Below are 25,946 nucleotides of genomic sequence, written 5' to 3' on the forward strand. Positions count from 1 at the left end.
AGAAGCCAAGCTAGAACCAGAGAGTTGGCCCTAATTTTCTCCATAAACATGGAGGGCAGACTTGTATAAAACTTGCCTAAGTTGTGTAGACTTGAATAACTTTTATAAAAATCCTCAGGCAATGAATAAAATGGGTGCAAAACCCAAACAAACAACACTTGGAAATAGGCTTTTTAAAAAGTACAGAAATGAGGTTACACCCCCCCTTTTAAAATCACCATTTAAAATGATGGCAGTTGTGTTTCCTTTCAAGTCCCTTAGGAAATGTTGGCATGACATTTCCTGTCAGTTCCTGCGGGAATCCTTATTTATCTCTCCCTTTAATAGAATTTGCCAAGGTAAATGTTAGACTTCCTGTTTATCAATACACTGCAACAGTGTCTCCAGGAATAGGTAGCTTTATTATATCCTTCATTGATATTGTTCTAGATTTTAAAATTGGTATCCAGTGGGTGTGAGTTATCATCACAAAGAGAGTAATCACCACTCCACCCTAGTTAATAATGATGTTCTTGGTAAGAATCCATCTTTAACTGCACAATCCTAACAAGAAGGTCTGAAGGGGATAGGAGCCGGCGTGACCCCTGCGCCGGCATCAGTGCCACTTATGCTGGCTAAACTGGCACTAACGCTGGTACAGGGCCAATAAAACCGGCTCCAGGGAGCAGCATGGCAGGACGAACTGCAGGCACCTGCACAGCCTTGCTGGCAGCATTTTCGCGGTGCGAGGGCTCGCTCTGGCGTCAAAGTGGGTATTCCCAGGGAATGGCCTGGGAACGCCCCTTTTTGCAAGCACCGAGTTACGCCTGCAAAAAGGAAGGTGTGGCCCCATGAAACTCTATGGAGGAGTTTCACAGGGCTTGATGGGGATTTCATTTTAGCTTCTGCGCTGCTGCAAGCCGCTCAGGAGGCAGCACAGCTGCACTATCCCCGAGCCCGTCCTAAGTACCCCCCTCCCCAGATTGTGATGCCTGTCCCATAATTCATTCAAGAAAACTCACCTTTTGGTGGTGGCTTTTTTCCATTAATGAAAATATATCAACAGAACACCTTAGAGCATTTTAATGTTATGTATTTTGTTGTTTGGGGAAACAATGACAAGCTTGCCTTGGATTGTCAGTGCACTTATATTAACATAATTTGCCCCATGGTTTCTAGAATGATAATTTCCGAAGACTGAAAGATACTTTTTGTTTTATTCACAGGAGATGTGTGTGACTCCAACCCTTGTGAAAATGGAGGCATCTGTCTGTCAGGGTTGGATGATGACTTTTACTCTTGTGAGTGTCCTGATGGCTTCACAGACCCCAACTGTTCTAGTGTTGTGGAGGTTGGTAAGTGCAAACAAAACATAACAAAACAAATAAAATACCCATTCATTGTTGATGTGTATCATTAATTTCTGAATATACTATATACAGGCATTTTTGCAGTTCCCAGATCATTATCTTGTTCACTATTAATGCCATAGTTTTAGAGTTTGTATACTGAACTTCTGTTGTCCTACATGTCTGTAAGAATGGCCAGATACCACACTCAGCTGATCTATCCATTATTCCACCGTTTGGAAATAGCTCGGAATAATTTGTGTGTGGTCGTTTACTCACCCTGTGGCCAAAATGTGTAGCACATCAGGCTCTGCAGATGGGAGATGTTGCATGGTGAATCTCTGTGCTCTCACCCCCATTCGCTGGCAGGAATTTTTATTGTGCAGTATGTAAATTCTCCACCTAATGCAAGAAATCAAAGCATGTAAAAGCTATCATGGGGGAGTTATTTGAGGTGTGCTCCTCATGAATGGCATAATGTGCAAAGAGGCCTTTAGGAACATTTGTGCCACACCAGTGAGCCCAAGTGGACTTTTGATAGCAGAGTTAACAATTCAGAAATAATCACAGTGGATTCAAAATATAGGCAGAGGATTAACATTTCAAAGATGTCAAATGATTTAACAGACTGTACATATCAGTTATCATGAGGTTGCAAGCAATGTCACGTTACTGAAGACATTTTGAAGCTGTTTCCTGTCCATGGCCAGTGGGTGGAAGGAACCTTTTGTGGGATAACAAAAATAATACAGTTGAATTGTCAAGCAAATGAAGCATTGCAACCTAGTCAAGAAAGGGGAGAAATCGAGGATCAGGGAAATTAAAGCTTAGAAGTTTAGTTGTACTTGGCCAGGAAATGTCTCTGTTGCTCATTATATTTCAATGGTTTCCAGACCAGTTTTCTCAGTTAATGAGAGAGAGAGAGAGAGAGAGAGAGAGAGAGAGAGAGAGAGAGAAAGATTTGTTGCCTTCCAACTCCACAAAGTCAGCCTGGGATTCATGAGTAAGGCCACTCTTTTTTCTTTTCATGAATCATCTTCAGTAAATAAACGTTGAACAGGCTAAAGGAAATCCACAGTGACAATGCTAACAGTCCCAATGCATGGTAACAGAATTAGTGCACAGTGATAGTGGTTCTTATGTGTGTCGCAGGCTGAATAACTCGTGACTTAGGACTAGTTGACAAATGGTTGTAGAGTCCTGAGAAGCAGAATGGTCTACATGATTTCAGGCTGTAGGTGGTAAATTCTAGCTTTCAGTGTTTCATCACCAAAAAGTTCTGTGCAAAATAAAAAAGTAGCACAGGACCTGCCTCTTCCCATATTTTGTCATGTTGTTGTTGTTTTTTATTTGCAATGGGTTTTTTTTAAATGTAGGATGAGCATTTAAAAGTGTGATTCTCCAACTGTAGTCAGAAGTGGTTCAGTCCATTTCACCTCTTTAAGTCTCTGCTACCTCATTTGCCTGCGTTCAAGAACCAGACTTTGCTATTTGACTTTCCTGGTGAGCTTTAAAAGAATAACCCCTTTGCATAAGAATCCAAGTAAGCTTCAGATATGAAAAAGCCCTTAGCTTCATCAAGCATATCTGAAACTCAGGTGCATCTGCCATTATGACTGAGATATAAAGGAGTATACATTGCCTTCAACCTCCAGTTAATTGTCTGTGCTAAGGAAAGCAGGCAAGTGAACTGAAAAGGCTGTAGGGCATCCTTCAGAACTTGTGACCCATCGAGTTGTGATCAGCAAACCATCCAGGTCACAGTACATAAGTGACGGACTGCTGTCAACATCATAGGTCACAAGTTGTGGAAATGGAGGAAGAAAATAGCAATGTGAAAGAAGGGAAAGCAGAACTGAGGGAAGTCGCTGACATATATTGGCTAGAGTAATATTACTTTACAGTATTTATGGGGGTTCTGATGTGTGGCAGTGCAACCAGTTTTTCAAAATTCTAGGCAAATAAGTGATTCACCCTGATAAAATATTATATACTTTAGCAAATCTGTTTGCTCCAAGTAGTGACCATGTACCTGCACACCATCCAGTTTGCATTTCCAAATAGTAACTTATTCATATCTAGATATGTGGTCAGTTACCCAATTTGCATGCTAGATGAGAGATAGCAAGCCATGAGAGTGAACAGATGACAGAAGCATATATCAACTGAAATTATTATGATCTAATCTAAATGCACAGTGAGTACATTTCAGTAACACCAGCCAATTTTCCAGCATCAGCTGTCATGTTTCAGACTATTGTTGGCATATCTTCATTCCAAGAAGAATTTTTGAGAAGGGGGCACTTTCAACCCTTTTCATATTTCCATTTCCAGATGACAGTCCTCAAGGAACCAGACTTGGACTAGTTTTTCATCCTTACATTGTGGTGTTAGACATTTTCCTCTCATTTTTATTTCCCCCATCCAAGTGTCATCTAATGTTAACAATATGTGGTACCTTACCATGGCCAAGCATTTCCCTACAGTCTAAACATGTCAGCTATGCTAAGAGCCAAACTAGACATTACATTTTTTTCACTTTGTTACACTTGCTTTCCTGTGTTGTCTCTAAAAAGAGAGAGAGAGAGCCCAAATAAGCTCTGAATGGCACCATGGGTGGAAGATACAAATGGGGAAACTACTCCCAAAATTCTATTCAAAGTTCTATGCAAATATACATTTCTGCTGCATATTAATTCAGTAAAATATGTAACTGTAATAAAGTGTTTGGTAAGACTTTTCTTGTACAAGCTTCAAAAACACTTTCTGAGAGTGCTGTTAAATTTTTGCAACTTGTGCACTGAAAGGAGTCAGTGTAACTGCTGCTTGTAAAACATCTGCTGTTGCAATGACATTAGGGGAAACAAAATGCTTGGGGAATTTTCAGGATAGTGAGAATGGGTGCATGGTGGGCAAACTATGACAAGCCAAGGAAATAATGTCTCAGTTTGAAAGTAAGCATTGGGTATGCAAACAAGACCAGTAAACAAAGAAACATTGGTAGAGCATCTGCTTGGCATGCAGAAGGTCCCAGGTTCAATCCCTGGCATCTCCAGTTAAAGGAACCAGGAAAGTAGGTGATGTGAAAGACCTCTGCCTGAGACCCTGGAGAGCCACTGCCTGTCGGAGTAGACAATACTGACTTTGATGGATCAAGGGTCTGATTAAGGCAGTTTCATATGTTCAAAACAACAACACAGATTTCAACATCATAGAGTTATATCACAGGAAGTGATGGGGGAATTCTCCTCAGCTTGCTTTGGAATTGGTTTTGTATGTATGAAGCATCTTGGTCAATGTTTGGAAAAATAGCTCCCTGCTTTCTGGGAGTTCTCTCTTGACTGGTATTATTGGCACATTTCTCTTGTGATGTCATGGACCTTTACCATATTGTACTGTTTCTGGGAATTGTAGTTATGGCCAGCAGCCAGTGAAAAGAGCCACTTGGAAATTCAGTCCCTCCCCATGTAAAAGAAAGCTATAAACAAGAGAGAGCTTTAGACCTTGATGAGGGGAAACAACTATTCATTTATTTATACCCCACCTTTCTCTATGACTCAACAAGGCTCACATCCCCCAATCTAAAAACTACCAAAACCAATAAAACCCCAAATAACCTTCACACCCCTAAAGATTCCTACACCCTACACTCCATTAAATGCCCTGGCAAATAAAATAGCCTTGCAATGCCTCTTAAAAGATTTTAGACATGGAACCCACTTACCTCAACCGCATAAAGCACTTGAACAAACAATCAAGAGAATTGACCCAGGCAAAGCAAATGTCCATTAGAAACCCTTACCTTCCATTCTTTTAGGTATTTTTCTTTCTTTTGTTCATGTTCACAGCCTTTTTGTCTGTGCTCTGCTTTACTCCTGGGGGGGAAAGGAAGGGAGAGGAGCGTCTCCTTGTTACCATGCTACCATTGCCTCAAACTTAGATTCATATCCAAACATGTATCCCATTGAAAGTAATGTGCCAAAGATTCATATTCAGAAAGCCTTACAAATATTTTTAACTTTTCTATCCCACTTTAGCATTCAAACACAGTGACAAAAACACAATGTCAATAAAACAAACCCCAAAAGGCCAAAATTTAAAAGATCCGTTGGATACAACCATTTAAAAAAGATCACCAAAGTTATAAACAGTCACTGGATCACAAGAAACAAGAACCAAAAGCATGTATGAATTATGATGTCCTTCCTCTTATTGAATGACTTTCAATATTAATATGATGCACATTAGGATGTTCATCACAATATGAGAGCTTAGTTGTCTCCAGACTGGCAATGCATTCCTCCTTTTTTCCATTAAAGCCGTTCATTTGCTATCATTTTTGCACACTTACTCTAAGTGGAGTGAAACATTGCTGAATTCAGAGGGTTTCTTTTGAAAGCACTCCCCCCATCCCATTCCAGCCAGCATAATGTAGTGGTTAAGAATGGTGGTTTGGAGCAGTGGAGTCTAATCTGGAGAACCGGATTTGATTCCCCACTCCTCTAAATGAGCAGTGGACTCTAATCTAGTGAACCAGGTTGGTTTCCCCACTCCTACACATGAAGCCAGCTGGGTGACCTTGGGCTAGTCACAGTTCTCTTAGAGCTCTCTCAGCCCTACCTACCTCACAGGGTGTCTGTTGTGGGGAGGGGAAGGGAAGGTGATTGTACTCTGGTACAATTGTACTTGATTCTTCCTTAAGTGGTAGAGAAAGTCGGCATAAAAAACCAACTCTTCTTCTTCTTCTTCTTCTTCTTCTTCTTCTTCTTCCTGAACTCTGCAAATCAGATACTTCATGCTTCATGGACACTGATAGTCACTGTGCCACTCCAGCTCTTCAGGAAGTTCAGAGTAGGATTTGGTCCACACTACAACACTTGGAGGGGGGTTGAATGGAGGCAAAGTTCTGCAACCAAGTTTCCCCTCTGTTGAAGAAAATTCTTTTGTAAAAAGTGTTGAAAAATCACAGAGTTTTGTCCAAATCCTAGAGCATCATGCCAACATCACACCACCAAGAAGACATCACTTCTGGATATTCGCCTCATTTCCCCTAACTCTGCCCCCTCCCACTGGTTGCCAGCTGAAGGCTGACAACACTAAGAAAAAGGGACTGAGTATATATTTGTGCAGGAATTGAATATGAATTTCACTTATTCAAGGCCAGCCTTATCTACTGTGCAATGCTGGCCATTTCATGGATAATAGAGATAAACACCCATTGCCGGATCATCTCAATGTGTCATCATAATTATAAGGCCCAGAAAAAGTCAAAATAATCACTGAAAGACATCATGGGAGGCAGAGGAAATAGAAGCAATACAGGAAAGAGCAATTATTCCCCATCCAGTTTAAGATCCTGAGAAGCAAACATCTCAATCATAGACATTTGTTGAAGCTCAATTTGGATACTGAAGTTGTGTGTGCCAGCATTTTTTTAAAAAAATAGTGCAGATGTACTTTTGTGGAAGGGGAAAGTGCTTTGATTAGGCATTGCTCAGGCTTCTATTTCTTTATCTTAGAGCACTTGACATTTTTATCAGCTGCTCAACATAGGCACTCTAATTAGGGAAACATTTGGCTGAGCAAGATTGGTTTTGAAGATAAAGAAATTGCATTGTCAGTCCCGTTTGATTTATTCAAAAATATGGCTAAATGGACTATAATTTAAAACGAGAGCCCTAATGGCTCCCAAAAAAAGCATTTAATTTTAGCTCCTGCTTTTGCCGGCATGAAAGAAGAAACATCTGCAGCTGTTTGTTGCCGAAGTCACTCAATGACACCCTCATTTAGGTCAGTTGCAAGCCAAGAAGGGCCACAGTACTCTTGCCTAACTAGTGGCATTTTCTCTGTGTTAAGTGCCATCAAGTCGCTTCCGACTCATGGCAACCCTTTCATTTCAAGGACGACACAAATGAGATGAAAGGTTCCTTTGTCCAAAGAAATTCTGAATAGGACAAACTCTTAATAAATTTTGTGTTTTCTCTAAGACTTCTATTTGCTAAATCTGATGAAAGACACATTCTTCTTAAATAGCAAGCCTCTGCTAGGGATGCCAACCTCCAGATGGGACCTGGAGATCTCCTGAAATTGCAACTGATCTATAGACTACAGAGATCAATTATCTGGAGAAAATGGATGCTTTGAAGCATGGGACCTATGGCATTATACCCCACTGAAGTCTCTCCCCTCCTCAAACCTGATCCTCCCCAGGCTCTTCCCCTAAATCTCCAGGTATTTATCAACCTGGAGATGGCAACCCAAAGCCTTCCTCTGAAAGAGCAAGTCTGCTCACTTAGGATCCAGCCAACATTTTATAGCACTGTTGGGAGAATAAAATGGGGACTAGTTATTCATGTTTATATTTATGTATTTGATAATTTATATCCCACTGTGCTCTCCAGTGGGATGGTCCTGCTGCAGTCATCTTGTTTGTAGCTTCCTAGAGGCACCTGGTTGGTCACTGTGTGAACAGACTGCTGGACTTGATGGGCCTTGGTATGTCAGAGGAAAGTGATTTCCTTTGCTCTCCTACTGAGCAAAAACTGAGTAACACAGGCAACCACAATTTGGAAATTGCCAAGCTGAAAGCTTGGACAACGTTGTCCTTCCATGGACAACGGCCCTGTTTCTTCTATCCCAAGCAGCATGCAAACTAATGAGATTATTAAGCTGTTGGTGTGCGTATGTGGCTAATGAGATGTACTTGCATTTCTTTGCAACTTGTTCATTCTTTAACAGCATTGTCTGTTCCTAGCTAAGCTGGGTACCCAAAGGTTTATCTGGTTGATACTGGTACGCACACCTTGTATGGAAGGTTAATACAGACCAGACATCCCTATACACATACCTGGGTAGTTATAATACTGTTTTGCTATTGTCATACCTGTTGCATTATGTATATGTGTGCATAATAAGTGATTTTGCGCTCCAGGCCAGGGGGCCGAAACATGTTTGGATTGTGGTTTCAGTCAATCAATCTGTATTAGTTGCCATTTGTGCTTTCTTTTAATGTAACTTTTTAAATGTTTTTAATAGTGACATTAGCGCCTTAAAATAAATACATTTCTATATACAATTCAGTTCTTTTCCACCTAATCTTTGGGTACCCAGCTTTGTCTATAGGTTGGGCTTTTCTTTTCCCAGTTAAAAGGATCATGTAGTAGGAGATGTAAAAGACCTCTATCTGAGACCCTGGAGAGCTGCTGTCAGTCATAGCAGGCAATGCTGGCCTTGATAGATCGATGGTCTGTCTCAGTAAAAAGCATACTTGATGTGTGCCCCTGTGATTGCTCTTAATTTAACAAAGTGCTATGATGTGGCAGTGTTGCCAGTGGGTGGATATATCCACGTCTCACTGTGTGAAGTCAAATAACCACGTTGATTAGAAAACTGAGCAATCTGCTTCAACGGTTGGATCACGAATAAATTTAACATTGACAGAAGAAGAAGATTAATTCCTATTAATCACCCTTCCTGCTTTAAAGCCCCCCTCATGTCTCCTATCTCCAGAGTCTCCTATCTACCAGGAGCAGCATCTCATGCAGGTAGGGTTGCCAACCTCCGGGTACTAGCTGGAGATCTCCTGCTATTACAACTGATCACCAGCCGATAGTGATCAGTTTCCCTGGAGGAAATGGCCGCTTTGGCAATTGGACTCTATGGCATTGAAGTCCCTCCCCAAACCCCATACTCCTCAGGCTCCACCCCAAAAACCTCCCACCGGTCGTGAAGAGGGACCTGGCAACCCTACATGCACATACTGAGCTGCCAATTTGGGGAGGGAAGGAAGTTCCATTTTGCCAATGTAAAATTTAGTCTAAATGCCTCCCTAACCATGATATATATATGGCATAATGGAACTATTGGACAAGTATAGGGAAAAAGTAGTTTCCCCTTTATTGTTATTAGTTGTATTCTTTTACTATAAAGATTTTAAATGACAAAGAATGTGCTAAAGGAAATTCTTGCCTATAAGTGAAATACAAAGTGCAAGATTATTTCCTGCTATGTTTTCAGTATTTACACATATAACACATTGTAAGTAATTCTGATACAACAAGAAGCTGAAAAATTGCAAAAACTATGATCCTTTCCTATTGATTGTAAAGAGGTAATTAAAACAGACAGTTAACATAAATGAGCCAGAGCCTGTTTAAGCTGGCTATGAACTTTCCAGATGGTCCAAAAAATAGGTCCATATGCCTCACCCCTGTTGGGAGGTTTTTCCACAGCAGTGGGGGGCAGCAACAGAAAAGGTCCAGGCAGAAACCATAGCAAATCGTACCCTCAAGAGCAAAGGGACTGCTAGAAGTCCCTGTTGTGAGGAGTTCAATTGCTGTACAGGGTCATATTAGAGGATACAGGTCATATCAGATGGTTTAGAGGTGATGATATCCCTTCCTACTCATTCATAATTCTTTATGGTTCTATAAAGCTATGTGATGTTTGCTAAGTATACAAAATGCTTGTACTTCAGGATTACCTACTCCAGAGTTATTGATAGACGGGGCTTCGCAGACCATATTAAGGAATAAATTGACCCTTCAATAGGCATTTATGGGACGAACTGAACCAGACCAAGGCACACTGCTTAAATAGGACTGCCAGACAGTAGCTGACAATGGGCAGGAGTCCAGGGGGAGAGGGACTTGGGTGATGGAGTGATGACACTTCTGGGGGAAGACCCGGAAGTGATGCCACACCTGTCTTGAAATCACTGGAAACTCTATGGTAAAATGATACCATATGGTTTTCTTATTTGTGTGTGTGGGGTGCGTTCTGGGGACAACATTTAACATGTGTTTATAAAATATGTTACGTTTTAGCTGCAGTATAATGCTATTTTGTGCTGGTTTTTCATAATCTTAATTTCTCTGAATATGCATTTTGGGGTGTGTGTATGTATATAATATATATACACCTCTATATATACGCATTCAAAACCCTGGCAGGATCCTAGCCACTTAGTATCTGGATATTTTAATCTGTAGGAAGAGAGACACTAAGATTGAAAAGCCACTGTGCTACATCTGAGTGAGATTCATAAACCACATCAATTCCAGATACTCCTGTTAGGCATTAAACTATCTGCTGGGATATAAATATTCATTGAAGAGTGGAAGCAGTAGCTCTTGATCCTCATGAACTCTTAAGTGCTTAAAAACATCCCAGCACTAGGGTAGAGTATGATAAGTGTGTTCTTAGTTAGATTGCTTCTTATATCTGGGAAACCAAGACTTGGCTTTCAGTTTACCAGATATTGGCGGACAATTCTTATGCATATGCTAAGTTTCCTATCTGGTCCAAATCAATGAGCCAAATCTACTGCATGTTCCTGATTTTTCTGCAGTTGGATCCAGGTGTGAGTTTCGGCAACTATGATACAGAATTATTAAGGCCTGTAAAAGTTTGTCCTGTTTGCCTCTTTTAATACCACAGGAGAATGTGTGGATGTGTGAAGCATAATAATGAGACTCATACAGAAAATATTCTGGCATGTCTTGCAACTGGGGAACGTAATATTTTCTGGGCATAATAGAGATAAATCCCCATTACTCAAATTCAACACTAGGGTTCCCCCCCCCCCAAGGTATAAGAGAGGGTTGTTTTACATTTATACCCAGTAATATTTTTGTGGGTTTGACATGTGGGGGTGTCTTCATTTTGAATAGCAGCCTGAGTTGCCCAGCTTAGCCAGTTTGGAGCTCTGGAACTAAGCAGGGTTGGTCAAGGTCAGTACTTGGATGAAAGATGTTGAAGATGTATCATGAAGACTCATTGAGTTCAGGGCTGCCAGCTCTGGGTTGGGAAATACCTGGAGATTTTGGGGGTGGAGCATGAGGAGGGCAGGGTTTGGGGAAGGGTGGGACTTCAAGGGGGTATAATGCTACCTTCTAAAGTGGCCATTTTCTCTAGGTGAACTGATCTCTGTTGCCTGGAGATTAGTTGTAATAGCAGGAGATCTCCAGCCACCACCTGGAGGTTGGCAAGCCTAATGGGAGACCACCAAGGAAGACTGGGATAGCTATGCAGAGGAAGGCAATGGCAAATCACCTCTTCTTGTCTCTTTCAGGGAACACCCCATGGATGAGGCTGCCATGAGTTGGTTGAAAACTCAATGGCATGTTCTTTTTCTTACTTCTGAGTAAATATGGTATATTCCTTTTGTACTACTAAAATGGCGATGAAAGGATTTGGAAGGCTATACCCCTTTACTTACTGGGACAGAGAGAAATGCATACATAGAGTTGTGCTGGTACTTTGTGGTCTTGTAGGCACTTTGGCTTTGATGAGTTTCATAGCTAAACATCAAAACTAGTCCGTAACCATGCCCTCAGAATGGAAGCTTGAAACTGAGCAGTGAACAATAAAGTAAGATATAATAAAATAACTTTCACTAGTCTTCTGCAATGTTCCTGTTGATCGTGAAGCTTGGATTTTAACTGCCACCTTTTGCCTCAAGTGAAATCTCAAAACAAAGTTGGAAGCTCTTATGAAACATCACAAGGTTCTCTCTCCTTCCCTCCCCCCAAGTGATGACCAACTTGTTACTGGGTTTGCCTCAGTTAAAATGTTGGAGCAAATAGGGAGGTTCTTGCCTCAGGAAACCACACAAGAAATTTTGATGGAAGAAAAAATAGTTTTCGAAATATGTTCGGTTAAGGGATGTTTCCTATCCCTTATTCATGTGGATTTTCTAAATTTTGTTTCATGGAAACAAATTCAGAGCAATAATGTCTTTGGCTTTGTATCTGGTTTGCCCATTGCTTGGTGAGTCCCTTGCTTTTCTTACTTACATTTTCTTACCAGCTTTTCTTACACTTCCCATGTGCATTCTACATGGTGTGGCTTCTATTGTCAGTAATAGGAGTGATGTCACTGCATCTCTTCAGATAGCTTTTCTGCTGAGAAGAGTAAGACCATAAATATGATTCTAAAGCTGTGCTCATAAATTAAAATGTAAGAAGTCAGCTTTGAGGCCAGATCCTTTAGACATAGAAGATGTCTTCTGGGCATGGAGTATGGGTCACTGGGTGTGTGTGGGGGAGATAGTTGTGAATTTCTTGCATTGTGCAGGGGGTTAGACTAGCTGACCCTGGTGGTCCCTTCCAACTCTATGATTCTATTCTATGAAAGTGTGTGTGGTCATGTGTGTGTTTGTGTATATATGTGCATGCACAAGGCAGGGAGGGAAAATAAGGTCAATTATATTGTGGGTCATTTTTTTCCCTTTCTTAGCATATAACAACTTGAAAATGTACCACTGATGCACAAGATCCTGGTCATAAGAGACATTTATCAGGACATTGTGTCTCATTTCACCAAAAAATCCCCACTGCTGGCCTTCCTGGGATCTATTTTAAAATATTTAGTAGAATTTCCAGAAATAAAAGTCCTCATTAGTTGAGCTGCTTCCCCATATGGGGAGCCCAGCTGTGATCTGGCTGACCTTTTCCTCCCTGTCTCACATACACTCCAACCCTGCAGATGCAAGGCTCATAACCTGTTACAGATCTGTAAGGTATCACATGGTATGGAAGTCTGCAGATTATCACACACTACTGGTGTGTTTTTGGAAAGTAGGTTAGAGTTTCAGTAAGCCTCTTTCAACATATGGCCTGCACTTCTTCTGGCTAAACGTTAATAGAATTTATATGATTGCTTAGTGCTGGGAAATCTTTGACCCATTTACAGAGGAGTTAAAATAGTCCAAATTCTGCCATCGTAAATGCAGTTACCTATTGTTCTTCCTGATATGCCTTGACCTCAACAGATTTTTACACACAAGCTAGGCAAAACCTGTTAGTGTCCTTTATTGCATTAACAGAAATCTCATCAGAGCAAAGCAGTCTAGAAGTACAGTTCATTGATTTATTGAAGATCAACAAGAGATGACAATTGGTCCTGTCAGTCATGACCAGATTTGCAAGTAGGGACCAGGAACCACATAATATATAAATAATAGAAACAAATAACAGGTCCTAGGCTTTGTCACAGAAGCCAGAGGAGACAGTCAATGATCCAAGGAAATCAGACAGTTATTCTAGGCACACCAAAACATAACCTGCTGGCCTCCCAAAGAAATAAGCTACTCAGGTCGAGGGCAGGATGCAGAGTATCAAATGTAGACATTTGATTGGTTCTCTGGTCAAGGGTGGTAAAACAAGAGTGCTGGCCCACTCTCAACCAGCAATGGCATAGGAGGCAATGGGCATCATACCTCAGACCTTCACTGTAGCTGATCCGTTCCAAACAAAGCCACAGTTGCCACAGGATCTTGGCTCAGACTCAGCCAGCAGTGGTGTGGGAGCAGGAATAGTCGGGCCAACAAAATACCTTGAACACTCTGCTCTCACCTGATTCCCCAATGCAACAATTTTCTGAGTTGTTTTGTGTGTGCCCGGACTGAACTTCCTGCAGTTCCTTGTTCCAGTGAGCAATTATACTGACACACAAAGCAGGGAGAAATAGCTCCAACAAATCCTTCTGAAACATGGATAATTGGGCTAGCAAGGCATTCAGTAAGATCCCATGTGGCTGCTGCTAATTATTATTCATTGTATTTATACCCCAGGGTTCTTCTGTCAAAGTATAGAGTTCCCAAGAGATCTACCAGCCAGCCAGTGGTCAAATTCAGATCTACTTAGGCTGAGTAAAGTTGCTGTTATCATGTTCCCTTAATCCAAAAGCCATGGGCCAATTCCTGGGTTCTTCTTCCCCCAGACTCTAGTAAATCATCCTATAATGAAAACTTGCTCTATCACATTGGAGCACATGAGCTTATTATTACTACAATATGTAATTACAATACTATACAACCAAAAGAGGAACAGGGTTGGGGAAGCCAGTGGATCATGTGATTTTTTTTCTTAATAGCTGTTCAATATACAGGATCATAAGCAGATAGATGTTACTATCATGGGAAGATTGTTCATGTATGTTAGTGTGTGGAGTAAATCCCTAGAGTGCCAGTGTGGTATAGTGGTTAAGAGCAGCAGACTCTAATCTGGAGAACCTGATTTGATTCCCCACTCCTCCACATGAGCAGTGGACTGTAATCTGGAGAACTGGATTAGATTCCCCTCTCCTCTACATGCAGCCTGCTGGGTGACCTTGGGCTAGTCACAGTTCTCTCAGGACTCTCTCAGCCTCACCTACCTCACAAGGTACCTATTGTGAGGGGGAAGGTGATTGTAAGCTGCTTTGAGACTCCTTTTGTTGGAAAAATGTGTGATATAAAAACCAACTCTTCTTCTTTTTCAATACGTTGTATCATCTCTCTCTCTCTCTCTCTCTCTCTCTCTCTCTCTCTCTCTCTCTCTCTATCTATCTATCTATCTATCTATCTATCTATCTATCTGTAAACACACACCATTGCATGTTATAAGTACATAAGTGTACATTTGATGAATATATCATAAGCTCACTTTTTAATTGCAGCCTCTTGATTATATATGTCTTGTCATGATAGTATTTGATATATTATGCTTTTTCTGAAGTCTGAATGTATAAAGTAGTCTGAAGTCTGAATGTATAAAGTAGTTAATGTTCCCACTTTGGCTGTGATGCTCTGAAATATCATCTTGGTGTGAGGCCAGGCCTCTTTGGCACCCCCCGGCATGAGTGAGGGGCAATACCTGGCACCTTCCTCTCCACCACTAACCCCACTCCCTACAAATAAGATTCCCTTCGCTTTTAGGTCCTTGCAACGCCTTGTGGTATCCCTGTACTTGGAATTTCCTCCGTCAATAATGATGTCTCCGATACTCAGCAATGGCACCAATTTGTTGATGAAATCATCCACAGCGCTTCCAGCCTTCATCAGCAGAATGATGCAGTGGGGCTTCTTCAGCTTGGAGACCATTTTTTCAAAGGAATGAGCCCCCATCACTTTTGTGTTCTTGGCGTCATTTGCCAGGAAGTCATCTACTGTGGAAACTGTCCTGTCAAATGTGTACACCATGAAATCATGGTCGTTCATGTTGAGGATCAAGTTCTGCCCCATCACAGCCAGTCCGATCAAGGCAACATCCACTTGGGCCAAGGCACTGGCTGGCGGGATGGTGATGGGCGCTCGCGAGGGCTGCTTCAGGCTGAGCAGGCAACAGAGCAAAAGTATTGAAAAAGCATTCTTGAAACTTACATTCTTTCTTTAACTTTTTGTTTTATTTGAAATTGCAACACATTCACAACAACAGAGGGTCCTGAGATACATTATTTCTATTTAGAAGAAAAAGAAGACTTGGTTTTTACACCCCGCTTTACCTTTAAGGAGTCTTAAAGTAGCTTACAATCACCTTCCCTTCTCCTCACAACAGAAACCTTGTGAGGTAGGTGGGGCTGAGTTGTGGAGGAGAAAACTGTGACTAGCCCAAGTTCGCTCAGCAGGCTTAATGTGAAGGAGGGGGAAACAAACCCGGTTCACCAAATTAGAGTCCGCTGCTCATGTGGAGGGATGGGGAATCAAACCGGTTTGTTCAGATTAGAATCCACTGCTCTTAACCACTACACCACTATAGAGACACTATTAATCATTAATTGGTTTCATACTCATCCTGCAGTTCTAGTATTCTGTCTTTTATCTCTCTCTGAACTCGCTTTCTTGCTGAACTCCCTTTTTTCATAATGACCTTGCCAGTTCTAATTAGTTAAATGTGTATGCTGAGTTTCCCAGTATACCTGTGAACATCTTCATATGCAGCTTTCCTTTTCTCTGTTCTTACACCATAAAAATTTCTCTCAGGTTTTTCTGGGGCAGGCAGTTCTAGAGCCTGGGGTGCCTTCTCCTTCATGTCCACCAATTTTACATCTATCAAACACAGACAGACATAACTAACACAGTTCATATTAGGAAAGAGGCAGGACTGGCCTTTCAGCCATTTACAATGCAATCCTAAAAACACTTTCTTAGCATTAAGCCACGTTGAATAGTCCTGAGTAGGATTCTTAGTAGACCTGCTTAGGAAGGCACTGCTAGCTTGATTAGACCTGCTTTGGAAGGCATTGCTAGCATGTTAAAAGCAGCACCTTGAATTGGGTCTGGAAACAAACAGATACCAACTGGAATCTAGTTTAAGAATAGTGTGATATGGTCCCTAGGGCTGTTGAAAAAAAGAAATTCGGTAAAATTCAGATTCTGCAAAATTCGGCCCGTTTTGATTCAGGAAATGCCGAATTCCAAACTCCCCCGGTTCGGATCCGTGGAATTCGGCATGCAATTCCGAGTTCGGGAAAAAATTCGGCCAAATAAAGCCGTTAAAAACAAATTTGCGCCTTTCTGTGGCTCGGGGGGTGGGCATTTTTGGAGGTAGAGGTCCCAAACTTTCAGTGTAGCTTGAGGGGACCCTTCTTGCAAGAACCCCAAAGTTTTGTTAAGATTAGGTCAGGGGGTCCCTAGTTATGGGGCCTGGAAGGGGTCCCCCAAAATTGCCCATTTGAATAAAGCGAATAAGAACACATTTGTGCCTTTCCACGGCTCCGGGGGGCATTTTTGGAGGTAGAAGTCCCATAATTTCAGTGTAGCTTCAGGGGACCCTTCTTGCAAGAACCCCCAAGTTTTGTGAAGATTGGGTCAGGGGGTCCAGAGATATGGGACCCGGAAGGGGTCCCCCCCAAAATTGCCTATTTGAATAAAGCGAATAAGAACACATTCGTGCCTTTCCATGGCTCGGAGGGGGGCATTTTTGGAGGTAAAGGTCCCAGAATTTCAGTGTAGCTTCAGGGGACCCTTCTTGCAAGAACCCCCAAGTTTTGTGAAGATTGGGTCAGGGGGTCCGAGATATGGGGCCCAGAAGTGGTCCCCCAAAAAATTGCCCATTGGATGGGCAATTTTGGGGGGACCCCTTCCAGGCCCCATAACTTCGGACCCCCTGACCCAAACTTCACAAAACTTGGGGGTTCTTGCACGAAGGGTCCCCTGAAGCTACACTGAAATTTTGGGACCTTTACCTTCAAAAATGCCCCCCGGAGCCGCGGAAAGCCGCGAATGTGCACCCCCCACACACATGGGGATCTTTCTCTCACACAAACAGACACTCTCTCTTTCTCTCCCCGGGCCATGCAGCAGCTGGGCTCACGTACTCAACCGTGACTGATTGGCCAGAAGAAGACCCAGCTTGGCCACCGATTGGCTGCGGGAGAATGCTGCTTACTAACTGACGGTTATGCTGCTGATTCAGAGCCCCTGAATTTGCCGAATTTATTCAGTGATCGCCCCGAACTTGCCGAATTCGGCTCATCATTTTCCCACCTTTTTTTGACTTCGGTTCCATCCAAACTGAAAACAGCTGAATCGGGAGAAATGTGGCTGTTTTTCAGTTCAGTACAATCGACAGCCCTAATGTTCCCCCAGAATAGAACTCATTTTCAGCTCCTGCTGCTGCCTGTTGGAGTTTCTATGAATCCTTCAAAGGCATCCTCATGTTGAAAGTGATACAGTAGTCTAACAAGGCATCTTCTCTCTTCATGAATGGCCACAGCCAGTCTAAGCTTGTGAAATGGCCACACCCAGTCTAAGCTTATAAAACCATCCAAGCTACCCAACAGCAAGAGTATCCTCAAATAGCAAGGCTCAAACTCCAAAGTGTAAACCTAAACCCCATTCAAAACAAGTTGTAAACCTAATCCTAGATCGACTGACCCACAGTACTTCCACTTGGTCTGGATTAAGCTTCAGTTTATTTGTCCATGTCCATCCCTTTACTGCTTTAGGAGCTTGTTCATTTCCTCTGTCACTAGAATCATATGGCAAGACAGAGAGCTCAGTGTACTCTGCAGATTTGGTGACATTAGATTCCAATTCTTTGGATGACTTTTCCCTTTGGTTACATTTTGATGTCAAACAGCGACAAGATCCATGCCCATAGTTCTGTAAGCCTCCATTTCATTGTCCAGCTTTAGACTAGCTGCCCCAACATTCCAAATTTGTACAGTTTGAACTGTCCATCAAACCCCACCTGTGGCTCATGCAAAACATGCTTCCAAGCATACCCCCACCCAGCTGGGATGCTCAGGATCCTGAGCCACCCTTTATTACATTTTGTCCAGTCAGGATACTTACCTGACTCCCACCTTTGTCTTCTTTGTTCTTGTCAAGCCTGTAAAGAAAATCATATTTTCTTTTTGAGCTCCGTTGCTTGCCCTATAATTGAGGATAGGGAAGGGTAGCAGCTCAGTGGTAGAGCATCTGCTTGACAGAACATCCCAGGTTCAATCCCTGGCATCTCCAGTTAAAAGGACTAGGTAAGTAGGTGATGTGAAAGATCTCAGCCTGAGATCCTGGAGAGCCGCTGCCAGTCTGAGTAGACAATACTGACTTTGATGGACCAAGGGTCTGATTCAGTATGAGGCAGCTTCATGTGTTCCTGTGTTACTGTGGTAGAAACCTTTCCTTAAGTATGCTTCTCCAAGATAGCCCTTGACTTGTAAGCATGACCTGCAGTCCTTATTTTCTCCTTTTGTCTTATTTGCTGTTCAGACACCTGGCCTCTAGCCTTGGTACAGGACTCCTCTGTGCTTCAGAAATGGTAGATGTGGTCTCTCCTGTCCCTGGCCTAGGGCTGTTGAAATTTTTTTTTGGTAAAACTCGGATTCGGTGAAATTTGGCCTGTTTTTATTCAGGAAACGTCGAAGTCCGAACTCCCCCGATTCGGATCCGTGCAATTCGGCACCAAGGTTGGAGTTTGCAACTAAATTCGGCTGTTTAAAGCCATTAAAAACACATTTGCGCATTTCTGTGGCTCTGGGGGGGCATTTTTGGAGGTAGAGGCTCCAAATGTTCAGCGTAGCTTGAGGGAACCCTTCTTGCAAGAACCCCCAAGTTTGGTGACGATTGGGGCAGAGGGTCCCGAGGTATGGGGCTCGGAAGGGGTCCCCCCATGATTAGCCCATTGGAACGAATAGACCTTTCGGAGTTTGCTAACAATCGCAATGCAAAGCAACATGCGAGCGGCCATGGGAAGGAACAGAGCTGTGTAGTTCAGTGGATAACTTCCAGTTTGCTGAGCTGCTCTCGCACCCAGCCCAGTTACAACCACATTCGCGTGGCTTTTCGTGGCTCAGGGGGGCATTTTTGGAGGTAATTCACTAACCATTGCAATGTGCAAAGCAACACGCGAGTGGCCATGGAAAGGAACAGAGAGGTGCATGCTAGCTATGCATATGCCATGAAAACGCCAAATATTGAGTGCACAAAACGCAGCATACAAACAAGGATAAAAGAACATGAAAGATACTGCAGACTTGGCCAACCTGAGAAATCAGCAGTGGCTGAACATGGACTGACACAAACAGGACACAGGGTCTTATTCCAAGACACTGAAAGACTGGACAATTCTACCAACTATTTTGTCAGATTGCACAGAGAAGCCATTGAAATTCATAAACATCAGCACAACTTTAACAGAAAAGAGGAGAGTTTAAGAATGAATAAGGCTTGGCTTCCTGCCCTGAAAAACCTCCAGACAAAGACAACATTCAACAATAGCCATACAGATTAGCTTTGGATTACACACATTAACAGATCACTTCAGGATACAATGGTTCCATATTAACATACCATACCCTCATTAGCACATTATCTTGATACTTACAGGACAATACTTTTGCAGGACAATACTCAGCTCAAACCCAACCCTTTCTGACTATATATTACTCTTCCTACACCCTTGACACTGAGAGACACTGTCCTTCAGTGTTACTACTCTGAAGATGCCTGCCACAGTTGCTGGCGAAACGTCAGGAAAGAAAATTCCAAGACCACGGTTACACAGCCCGGATAACCTACAAGAACCATTGAGTGCTCTTGTTTAGGAGGACCCCCGCCCCCCAGCTCCCGTGCCCTCCTCCTGCTGCCAAGAGGCCACATGCACCTACCCGCGCTCGCTCACTCCAGGAAAATGGCAGGGAAGAGGTGCATGGAACTTTACGCCCCACCTGCCCATTGGAATGAATAGAAATAAATAGACCTCTTGGACTCGGAGTTTGCAAAACCATGCAAAGCAACACGTGACGCGACCTTGGGAGTTTGCAAACCATGGAAAGGGACAGAGGCGAGTGTTGGATCATCCTCTGACACCTGGAAGTACTTCCAGGCCGAGGATGTGAGGTGGCTCCCATGCGGCTTGGCCGCGGCGGGTGCCACGGGAGCAGCCTGCCTAGAGGTGCTTGGGGAAGACACACCATGTCTAGAGAACAGGGGGGAAGGTGGCGGCGGGAGAAGGGGTTGAGATGGCCAACACTCCTCTGGGTGCACCTCCTCCATCTCTTCCTCTTGTACCTCCTCCACCCCCTCCTCCCATGCCCCCATGGAAGAACCGCTGCTGGGGAGTGAAGAACCAGGCAAAGTCGACGGGGAGTCCATGACCATGCAAGCTCCATCACCGCCCTCTTTGAAGTGGGGGTGAGGGTCGAGGAGACTGTCATGTCCAAGAGCCTCACACCCACTCCCTCCCCAGGCTGTCCCTCCTTCTCCTCCTCCCACTGCTGCAGGAAAGGCTCCACAACAGCAGGAGTAGGAGGAGGGACAGCCTGGACAGCACCAGTGGCCCCCACCCAGTGCCAGCAGCACCTGTCATCAGCTGTGCAGGGGTGGCAGCTCCAGAGCCCCCCTCAGCAAAGAGGCTCCGTTGCTGGATCTTGGAGGGCACCTCTGGAGCTGCTCCCAGTGCAGGTCGAGGGTGAGCTGAAGCCCTCCCCTCCCCTCCTTCCCTCCACCCCTCTAGTCTTCTCCTTCGCTTTGCCCCTCTTACCTGCACCCCTGCCACTCATTGTTCCCCTGGGCCAAACTCTGGCTACCTGTACTGTGGGGAAATTTAACTGCCTAGCTGCCTGGCCTGGCCTAGGATCAGTCCCTGACCTGACAACTTTTTATGTACCCTCCCCCAAAGACAACTATGGGATTTTCTCCCAAACAACACAAGAGGCCCTAACCTAACCTTAAGTTAATTCTGGTTTGTTTGGTTTTTTAAAAAAAGAACTAGCTGGTGAGCCTGGTCTAGAGAACCTAAGTTGAACCAGTCACACTGCCCTGGAGATGGATTTGTAAACCTTTTTAAAAGGGGGAAGTGATGCCTAGGAGATTTAGCCTATCTAAATCTGAGCTCCAACAATGGATCCCTCAGGAACCAGGAGGAGTAGTTTTCTTTTCCCTGCAAGGTCACTCTTCCCTCACCGTTGAATATTATATCTACTGGCAGCCAGGAGGCTGCCCCAACAACTGTTTGACCTTTTAAGCTATTTAAAAATCAAGATCCCTTGCCCTTTTAAAGACCTAGCTGAGCCTAGTTGTTGAGAACAAAGCTGACCGGCCCTACCCCTACGGTTTAAATGCATGCCCAGACACTCCCTAACAGATCTTATTAAACAGAGGGAACACACACAGCCCTGGCAGAGAGACAGAGACAGCCCTCACTCCAGGCACAGTTGGCAACCACCTACAAATGACCCAAGGACTGGAGGGGGTGGGGCAGTTGGCGAGCGGAGGGAGAGACGCGCGCACCGCTGCATGGGCTCTACTCCAGGCAAGGACTGGCTGTGGCCACAGGCAGAAGAAAAGCAGCAGAATGCAACCTCCTGCAGAGGTGAGTGGGCACAAACACAAACACACGGCAGAAACGTCACACCCCTTCCCCTCAAACCAGCACGGCTTGGCTCAACCCCAAATAAAGGCGAGTGGACACCAAATCCCCCCTCTCAAGCCAGTACGGCTCGGCTCAAAGCACCTACAAAAGCACAACGCTAACTCCCACAGAGGCGAGCAGCCACAAACACAAACCCCTGGCAGAACTGACAACCCCCCCCCCTTTGGCTTCCCCCCCCACCCACAGAATGATGTCTTGCATCAGGAGCAGGGACAAGAAGTAAATCCAATCCAGTCCTATTCCAGTAAGCAGGAATCGGGATCTCTCAGAGTCAGAAGCAGCAGCACCAAAATGGAAGGAATTCCAGAATCGAGTGGGGGCGGGAGGACGGGAGTTTTTATACTCTTCTCCTGGCCAATGCAAAAGGGAGAATCCCTGTTCTGATTGGCCAGGAGAAGACCCGGCTTGGCCACCATTGGCCGTAGGAGAATGCTGCTAGTTGCTTACTAACTGACGGTTATGCTGCTGCTTCAGAGCCCCCAAATTTGCCAAATTTATTCAGCGATTGCCCCAAACTCACCGAATTCAGCTCGTCATTTTCCCGCCTTTTAAAAAATTTGTTTCCATCCGAACTGAAAACCGCCGAATCGGGGAAAATTCAGCTGTTTTTCGGTTCGGGACGAATCGAATCGACAGCCCTAGCCTGCCCTCTTGAGTGGAATAACTTGCTTAGAATGTGGGTGCTTGGAATAACTTGTCCTTTGGTTCATTACTCAGAAAGTGTTCATCCTTTGGAAGTGTGTATGCTGTGCTAGAGTCATCAGTCATGTGCTTAGTGGAAGGGGAGATACCAGAAGGAATGTAATTTGCAAGAGACTTTGGTCAGTACCGAACCACTGTACTGTAGGTATTCATACTAAGAGTTGTCACTTGCCTGGGGCACTTGTATAAAAAAAGTGAATAAACAGTTTAAGATCCAAAGAAGCAAACTGTGGAGTTGAATTTCAAATGGTCTTTATTTTTAAAAAGAAACTGTAATAAAACACCTTATAAAATCAATAGGTCTGACACCTCCACTAATGAAAATTGAAAGGTAAAGAAAAGTACTGGAATGCTGACAGACAGTTTTGCTCAAAGGGCTTTTGTGCAAAGGTTAAGTCAGAGAGGGCTGATAAACTTTTGATTTCTGGTGACTTCTTTCATCAAGAGAAAGAAAGATCAATGAAAATAGTCTTCGCTCAACCTACTCATGAGTAATTTGCCAAGTAATTTACAAAGCTCCATCAAGGGACTATACATAAATTAATGATTTGTTTCTAATTCCTAAAGCATATTTTAAGAACCAATTCCTTTTTAATAGCATTTCTAAGTGCATGTCACTCACTGCTTCGAGTGCACTCATAACCTTTCAGGGTCAGACTCTTAATTACTCATCATTTTCTTTGTCCATCCAGAATACATTTTGAAGTCAATTAACAAGGAAGGCATTTTTTTAAAAATCAAGGTTTCCACACTTCAGCTTTCACTGCATATTAATGCCATTATGATAAATTAGTCATGAAGACCTTAATCTAAACTTGTGATGCTGTCTACACTGCCATTGTTAACAAAACATTTTGTTATAATCTTCTCCTTATGTCTCTTTTACATAATCTTCTCAGTAGGGTTGTCAGGTTACCCCTGGCCACCAGTGGGGGATGGGAGGGGGTAGGATTGCCAGTGCCATAAGAATATAAGAACATAAGAAAAGCCAACCTGGATCAGACCAAGGTCCATCAAGTCCAGCAGTCTGTTCACACAATGGCCAACCAGGTGCCTCTAGGAAGCTCACAAGCAAGATGACTGTAGCAGCATAATCCTGCCTGTGTTCCAAAGCACCTAATAGAATAGACATGCTCCTCTGATCCTGGAGAGAATTGGTATGCATCATGACTGGTATCCATTTTTTACTAGTAGCCATAGATAGCCCTCTCCTTCATGAACATGTCCACTCCCCTCTTTAAGCCTTCCAAGTTGGCAGCCATCACCACATCCTGGGGCAGGAAGTTCCACAATTTAACTATGTGTTGTGTGAAGAAATACTTCCTTTTTTTCAGCTCTAGGTTGGGAAACTCTTGGAGATTTGGGGATGGTGCCTGGGGAGGACTGGGACCTCAGTGGGGTATAATGCCACTGAGTCCACCCTCCAAAGCATCCATTTTCTTCACAGGAACTGATCTCTGTAGTTTGGAGATGAGCTGTAATTCCAGGGGATGCCTGGAGGCATCCTTGCTTCTCAGTTAAAGTGGCATCATCCTCCATGGTTGCATCCAACTCATTATGGTATGAGTTCTACCCACATGGGCCATCCACATATGGTCACCCATTACTTTGGAGGTCATATTCTTGGGTGATTTGTAAAAAAACAAATAATGGCAGGAAGCTGAACCATGTGGATTGAAGTGTTTGCACATACATGGGTGCAACTGTGGAAGTAGCTAGCTTGTTGGGAGAAATACATGTAAAGGAGATGTTAGGTTGAACTTTGTATTCACTTATTTTATGTAGTGGCATTTACTTCTGAGTAAGTCACACTGGATTTGAATATGAAATTATAAATTTGTTATGTTTACTATTTGTTTGATTTATAGTAGACATTTTATGTATTAAAAGCCTTCAATCTACAAACATTCAAAAGGGGGCATTTGCCCTAGGAAATATTATCTAAGTCATATGGACTTACCTTTGGATTTTTCAGTGCTCACAGGGAACAGAGAAAGTAGTAAAGTCACAGGGATTGTGCACTTATTTATTATATATTTGTTTAGTATGTTTTCATCCACAGACGTCAGGATGGCATACATGAATCTCCCCACCTCTATTTTATCCTCACAACAAACCTGTGAGGCAGAGAGAATGACTGGGCCAGGGTCACCCAGTAAGTTTCATGGCGAGCAGGGATTTGAACTCTGATCTCCCCAGTCCGATATTCTAGCCACTACACCACACTGTCTTTGTAAATACAACTGGCATGGATATGAATGTAGAGATCAATGAATGTTCATGACTTCGTTTCTTCTTCCAGTGGTTTACATTTTACTTGGTGTTTTGTTTTTGTTTGTTTGTACATTGCACAGATTTTATATGGAGTTTATATGACCTGTATGCACACAATGGACTCATTTCTTCATATGATATATGGATTTATTGACACATAAACATGCATTGCAAGTTCCCTAGCGGGAACTGAATCCTCAGGCATGTTGGGCATAATTAGGGGTGTGCATTCAGATGAAACTGAGCTGAAAATATACCCCAAAATCTCGATATTTTTCAGGTATTGTTACCTCTCCCAAATATTTCTGGGATTTTCAGTAAACTGCGGGGGGATGGTCCTCAAAATTACCAGAAATATTTGGCATTTTCAGGAAGATTGGGAGCCAATGTTTGCAGGCTCCCAGGGACTGTCCCCCCTCCTTTCCCCTTTGCTTCCCTTTGCTTTTGTGCCTGAGGGGAGTTCAAAGAGATTCTACTGTCAGTTTCAAGTTTCTTTGTCAGTTTCAGAATTTTTTTGTCTTTTTCTTTGCAAGTGTTGCTTTGTGTTCCCTTGTCTGTAGTACACTGCTGCACACTCAGTTCTTCTCTCTGTGCACTTTAATCCTGTTGAGCTTGCACTGCCAGACTGGCACTGGGGGTTCTGCTTGGCATTCTGTCCATTGTCACTGGTTCTGCTAGGCTTGCAAAATCACACACACACACACACACACACACACATGGATGTAGATCGCTGCCGGTGATGATCTGGATGCACGTTAATCCTCTTGAACTTGCACTGCCAGACTAGCACTGGGGTTATGCTTGGCATTCTGTCTATTGCCTGTGTTCTATCAGATTTGGCCCAAGTCTTCTTCCACTGCCGCTGTAGCTTTCTCCCTTGTTTTTTCATTGCTCACAGCCCCTCAGTAAACCAAGGGGCTACTTGGGCATTTGGAGTGATCATGTCAACTGCCCTGGTCATTTCCTCATTCCAGATGTCAACCAGGGCATCAACAGGAGCACC

The 25,946-nt window shown here is 43.4% G+C and overlaps 1 protein-coding gene across 1 annotated transcript in view; it reads left to right on the top strand.

Annotated features, from left to right (window-relative positions):
• Positions 1 to 25,946, top strand: part of EDIL3 (EGF like repeats and discoidin domains 3) — a 294,133-nt gene that overhangs the window by 83,267 nt on the left and 184,920 nt on the right. The window contains exon 2 of the mRNA XM_056847986.1: positions 1,206 to 1,334. Coding sequence (XP_056703964.1) covers positions 1,206 to 1,334 — 129 coding nt within the window. The remainder of the gene's footprint in view (positions 1 to 1,205; positions 1,335 to 25,946) is intronic.

The sequence above is a fragment of the Euleptes europaea genome, chromosome 4, assembly GCF_029931775.1.
Source record: "Euleptes europaea isolate rEulEur1 chromosome 4, rEulEur1.hap1, whole genome shotgun sequence".
Classification (NCBI taxonomy): domain Eukaryota; kingdom Metazoa; phylum Chordata; class Lepidosauria; order Squamata; family Sphaerodactylidae; genus Euleptes; species Euleptes europaea.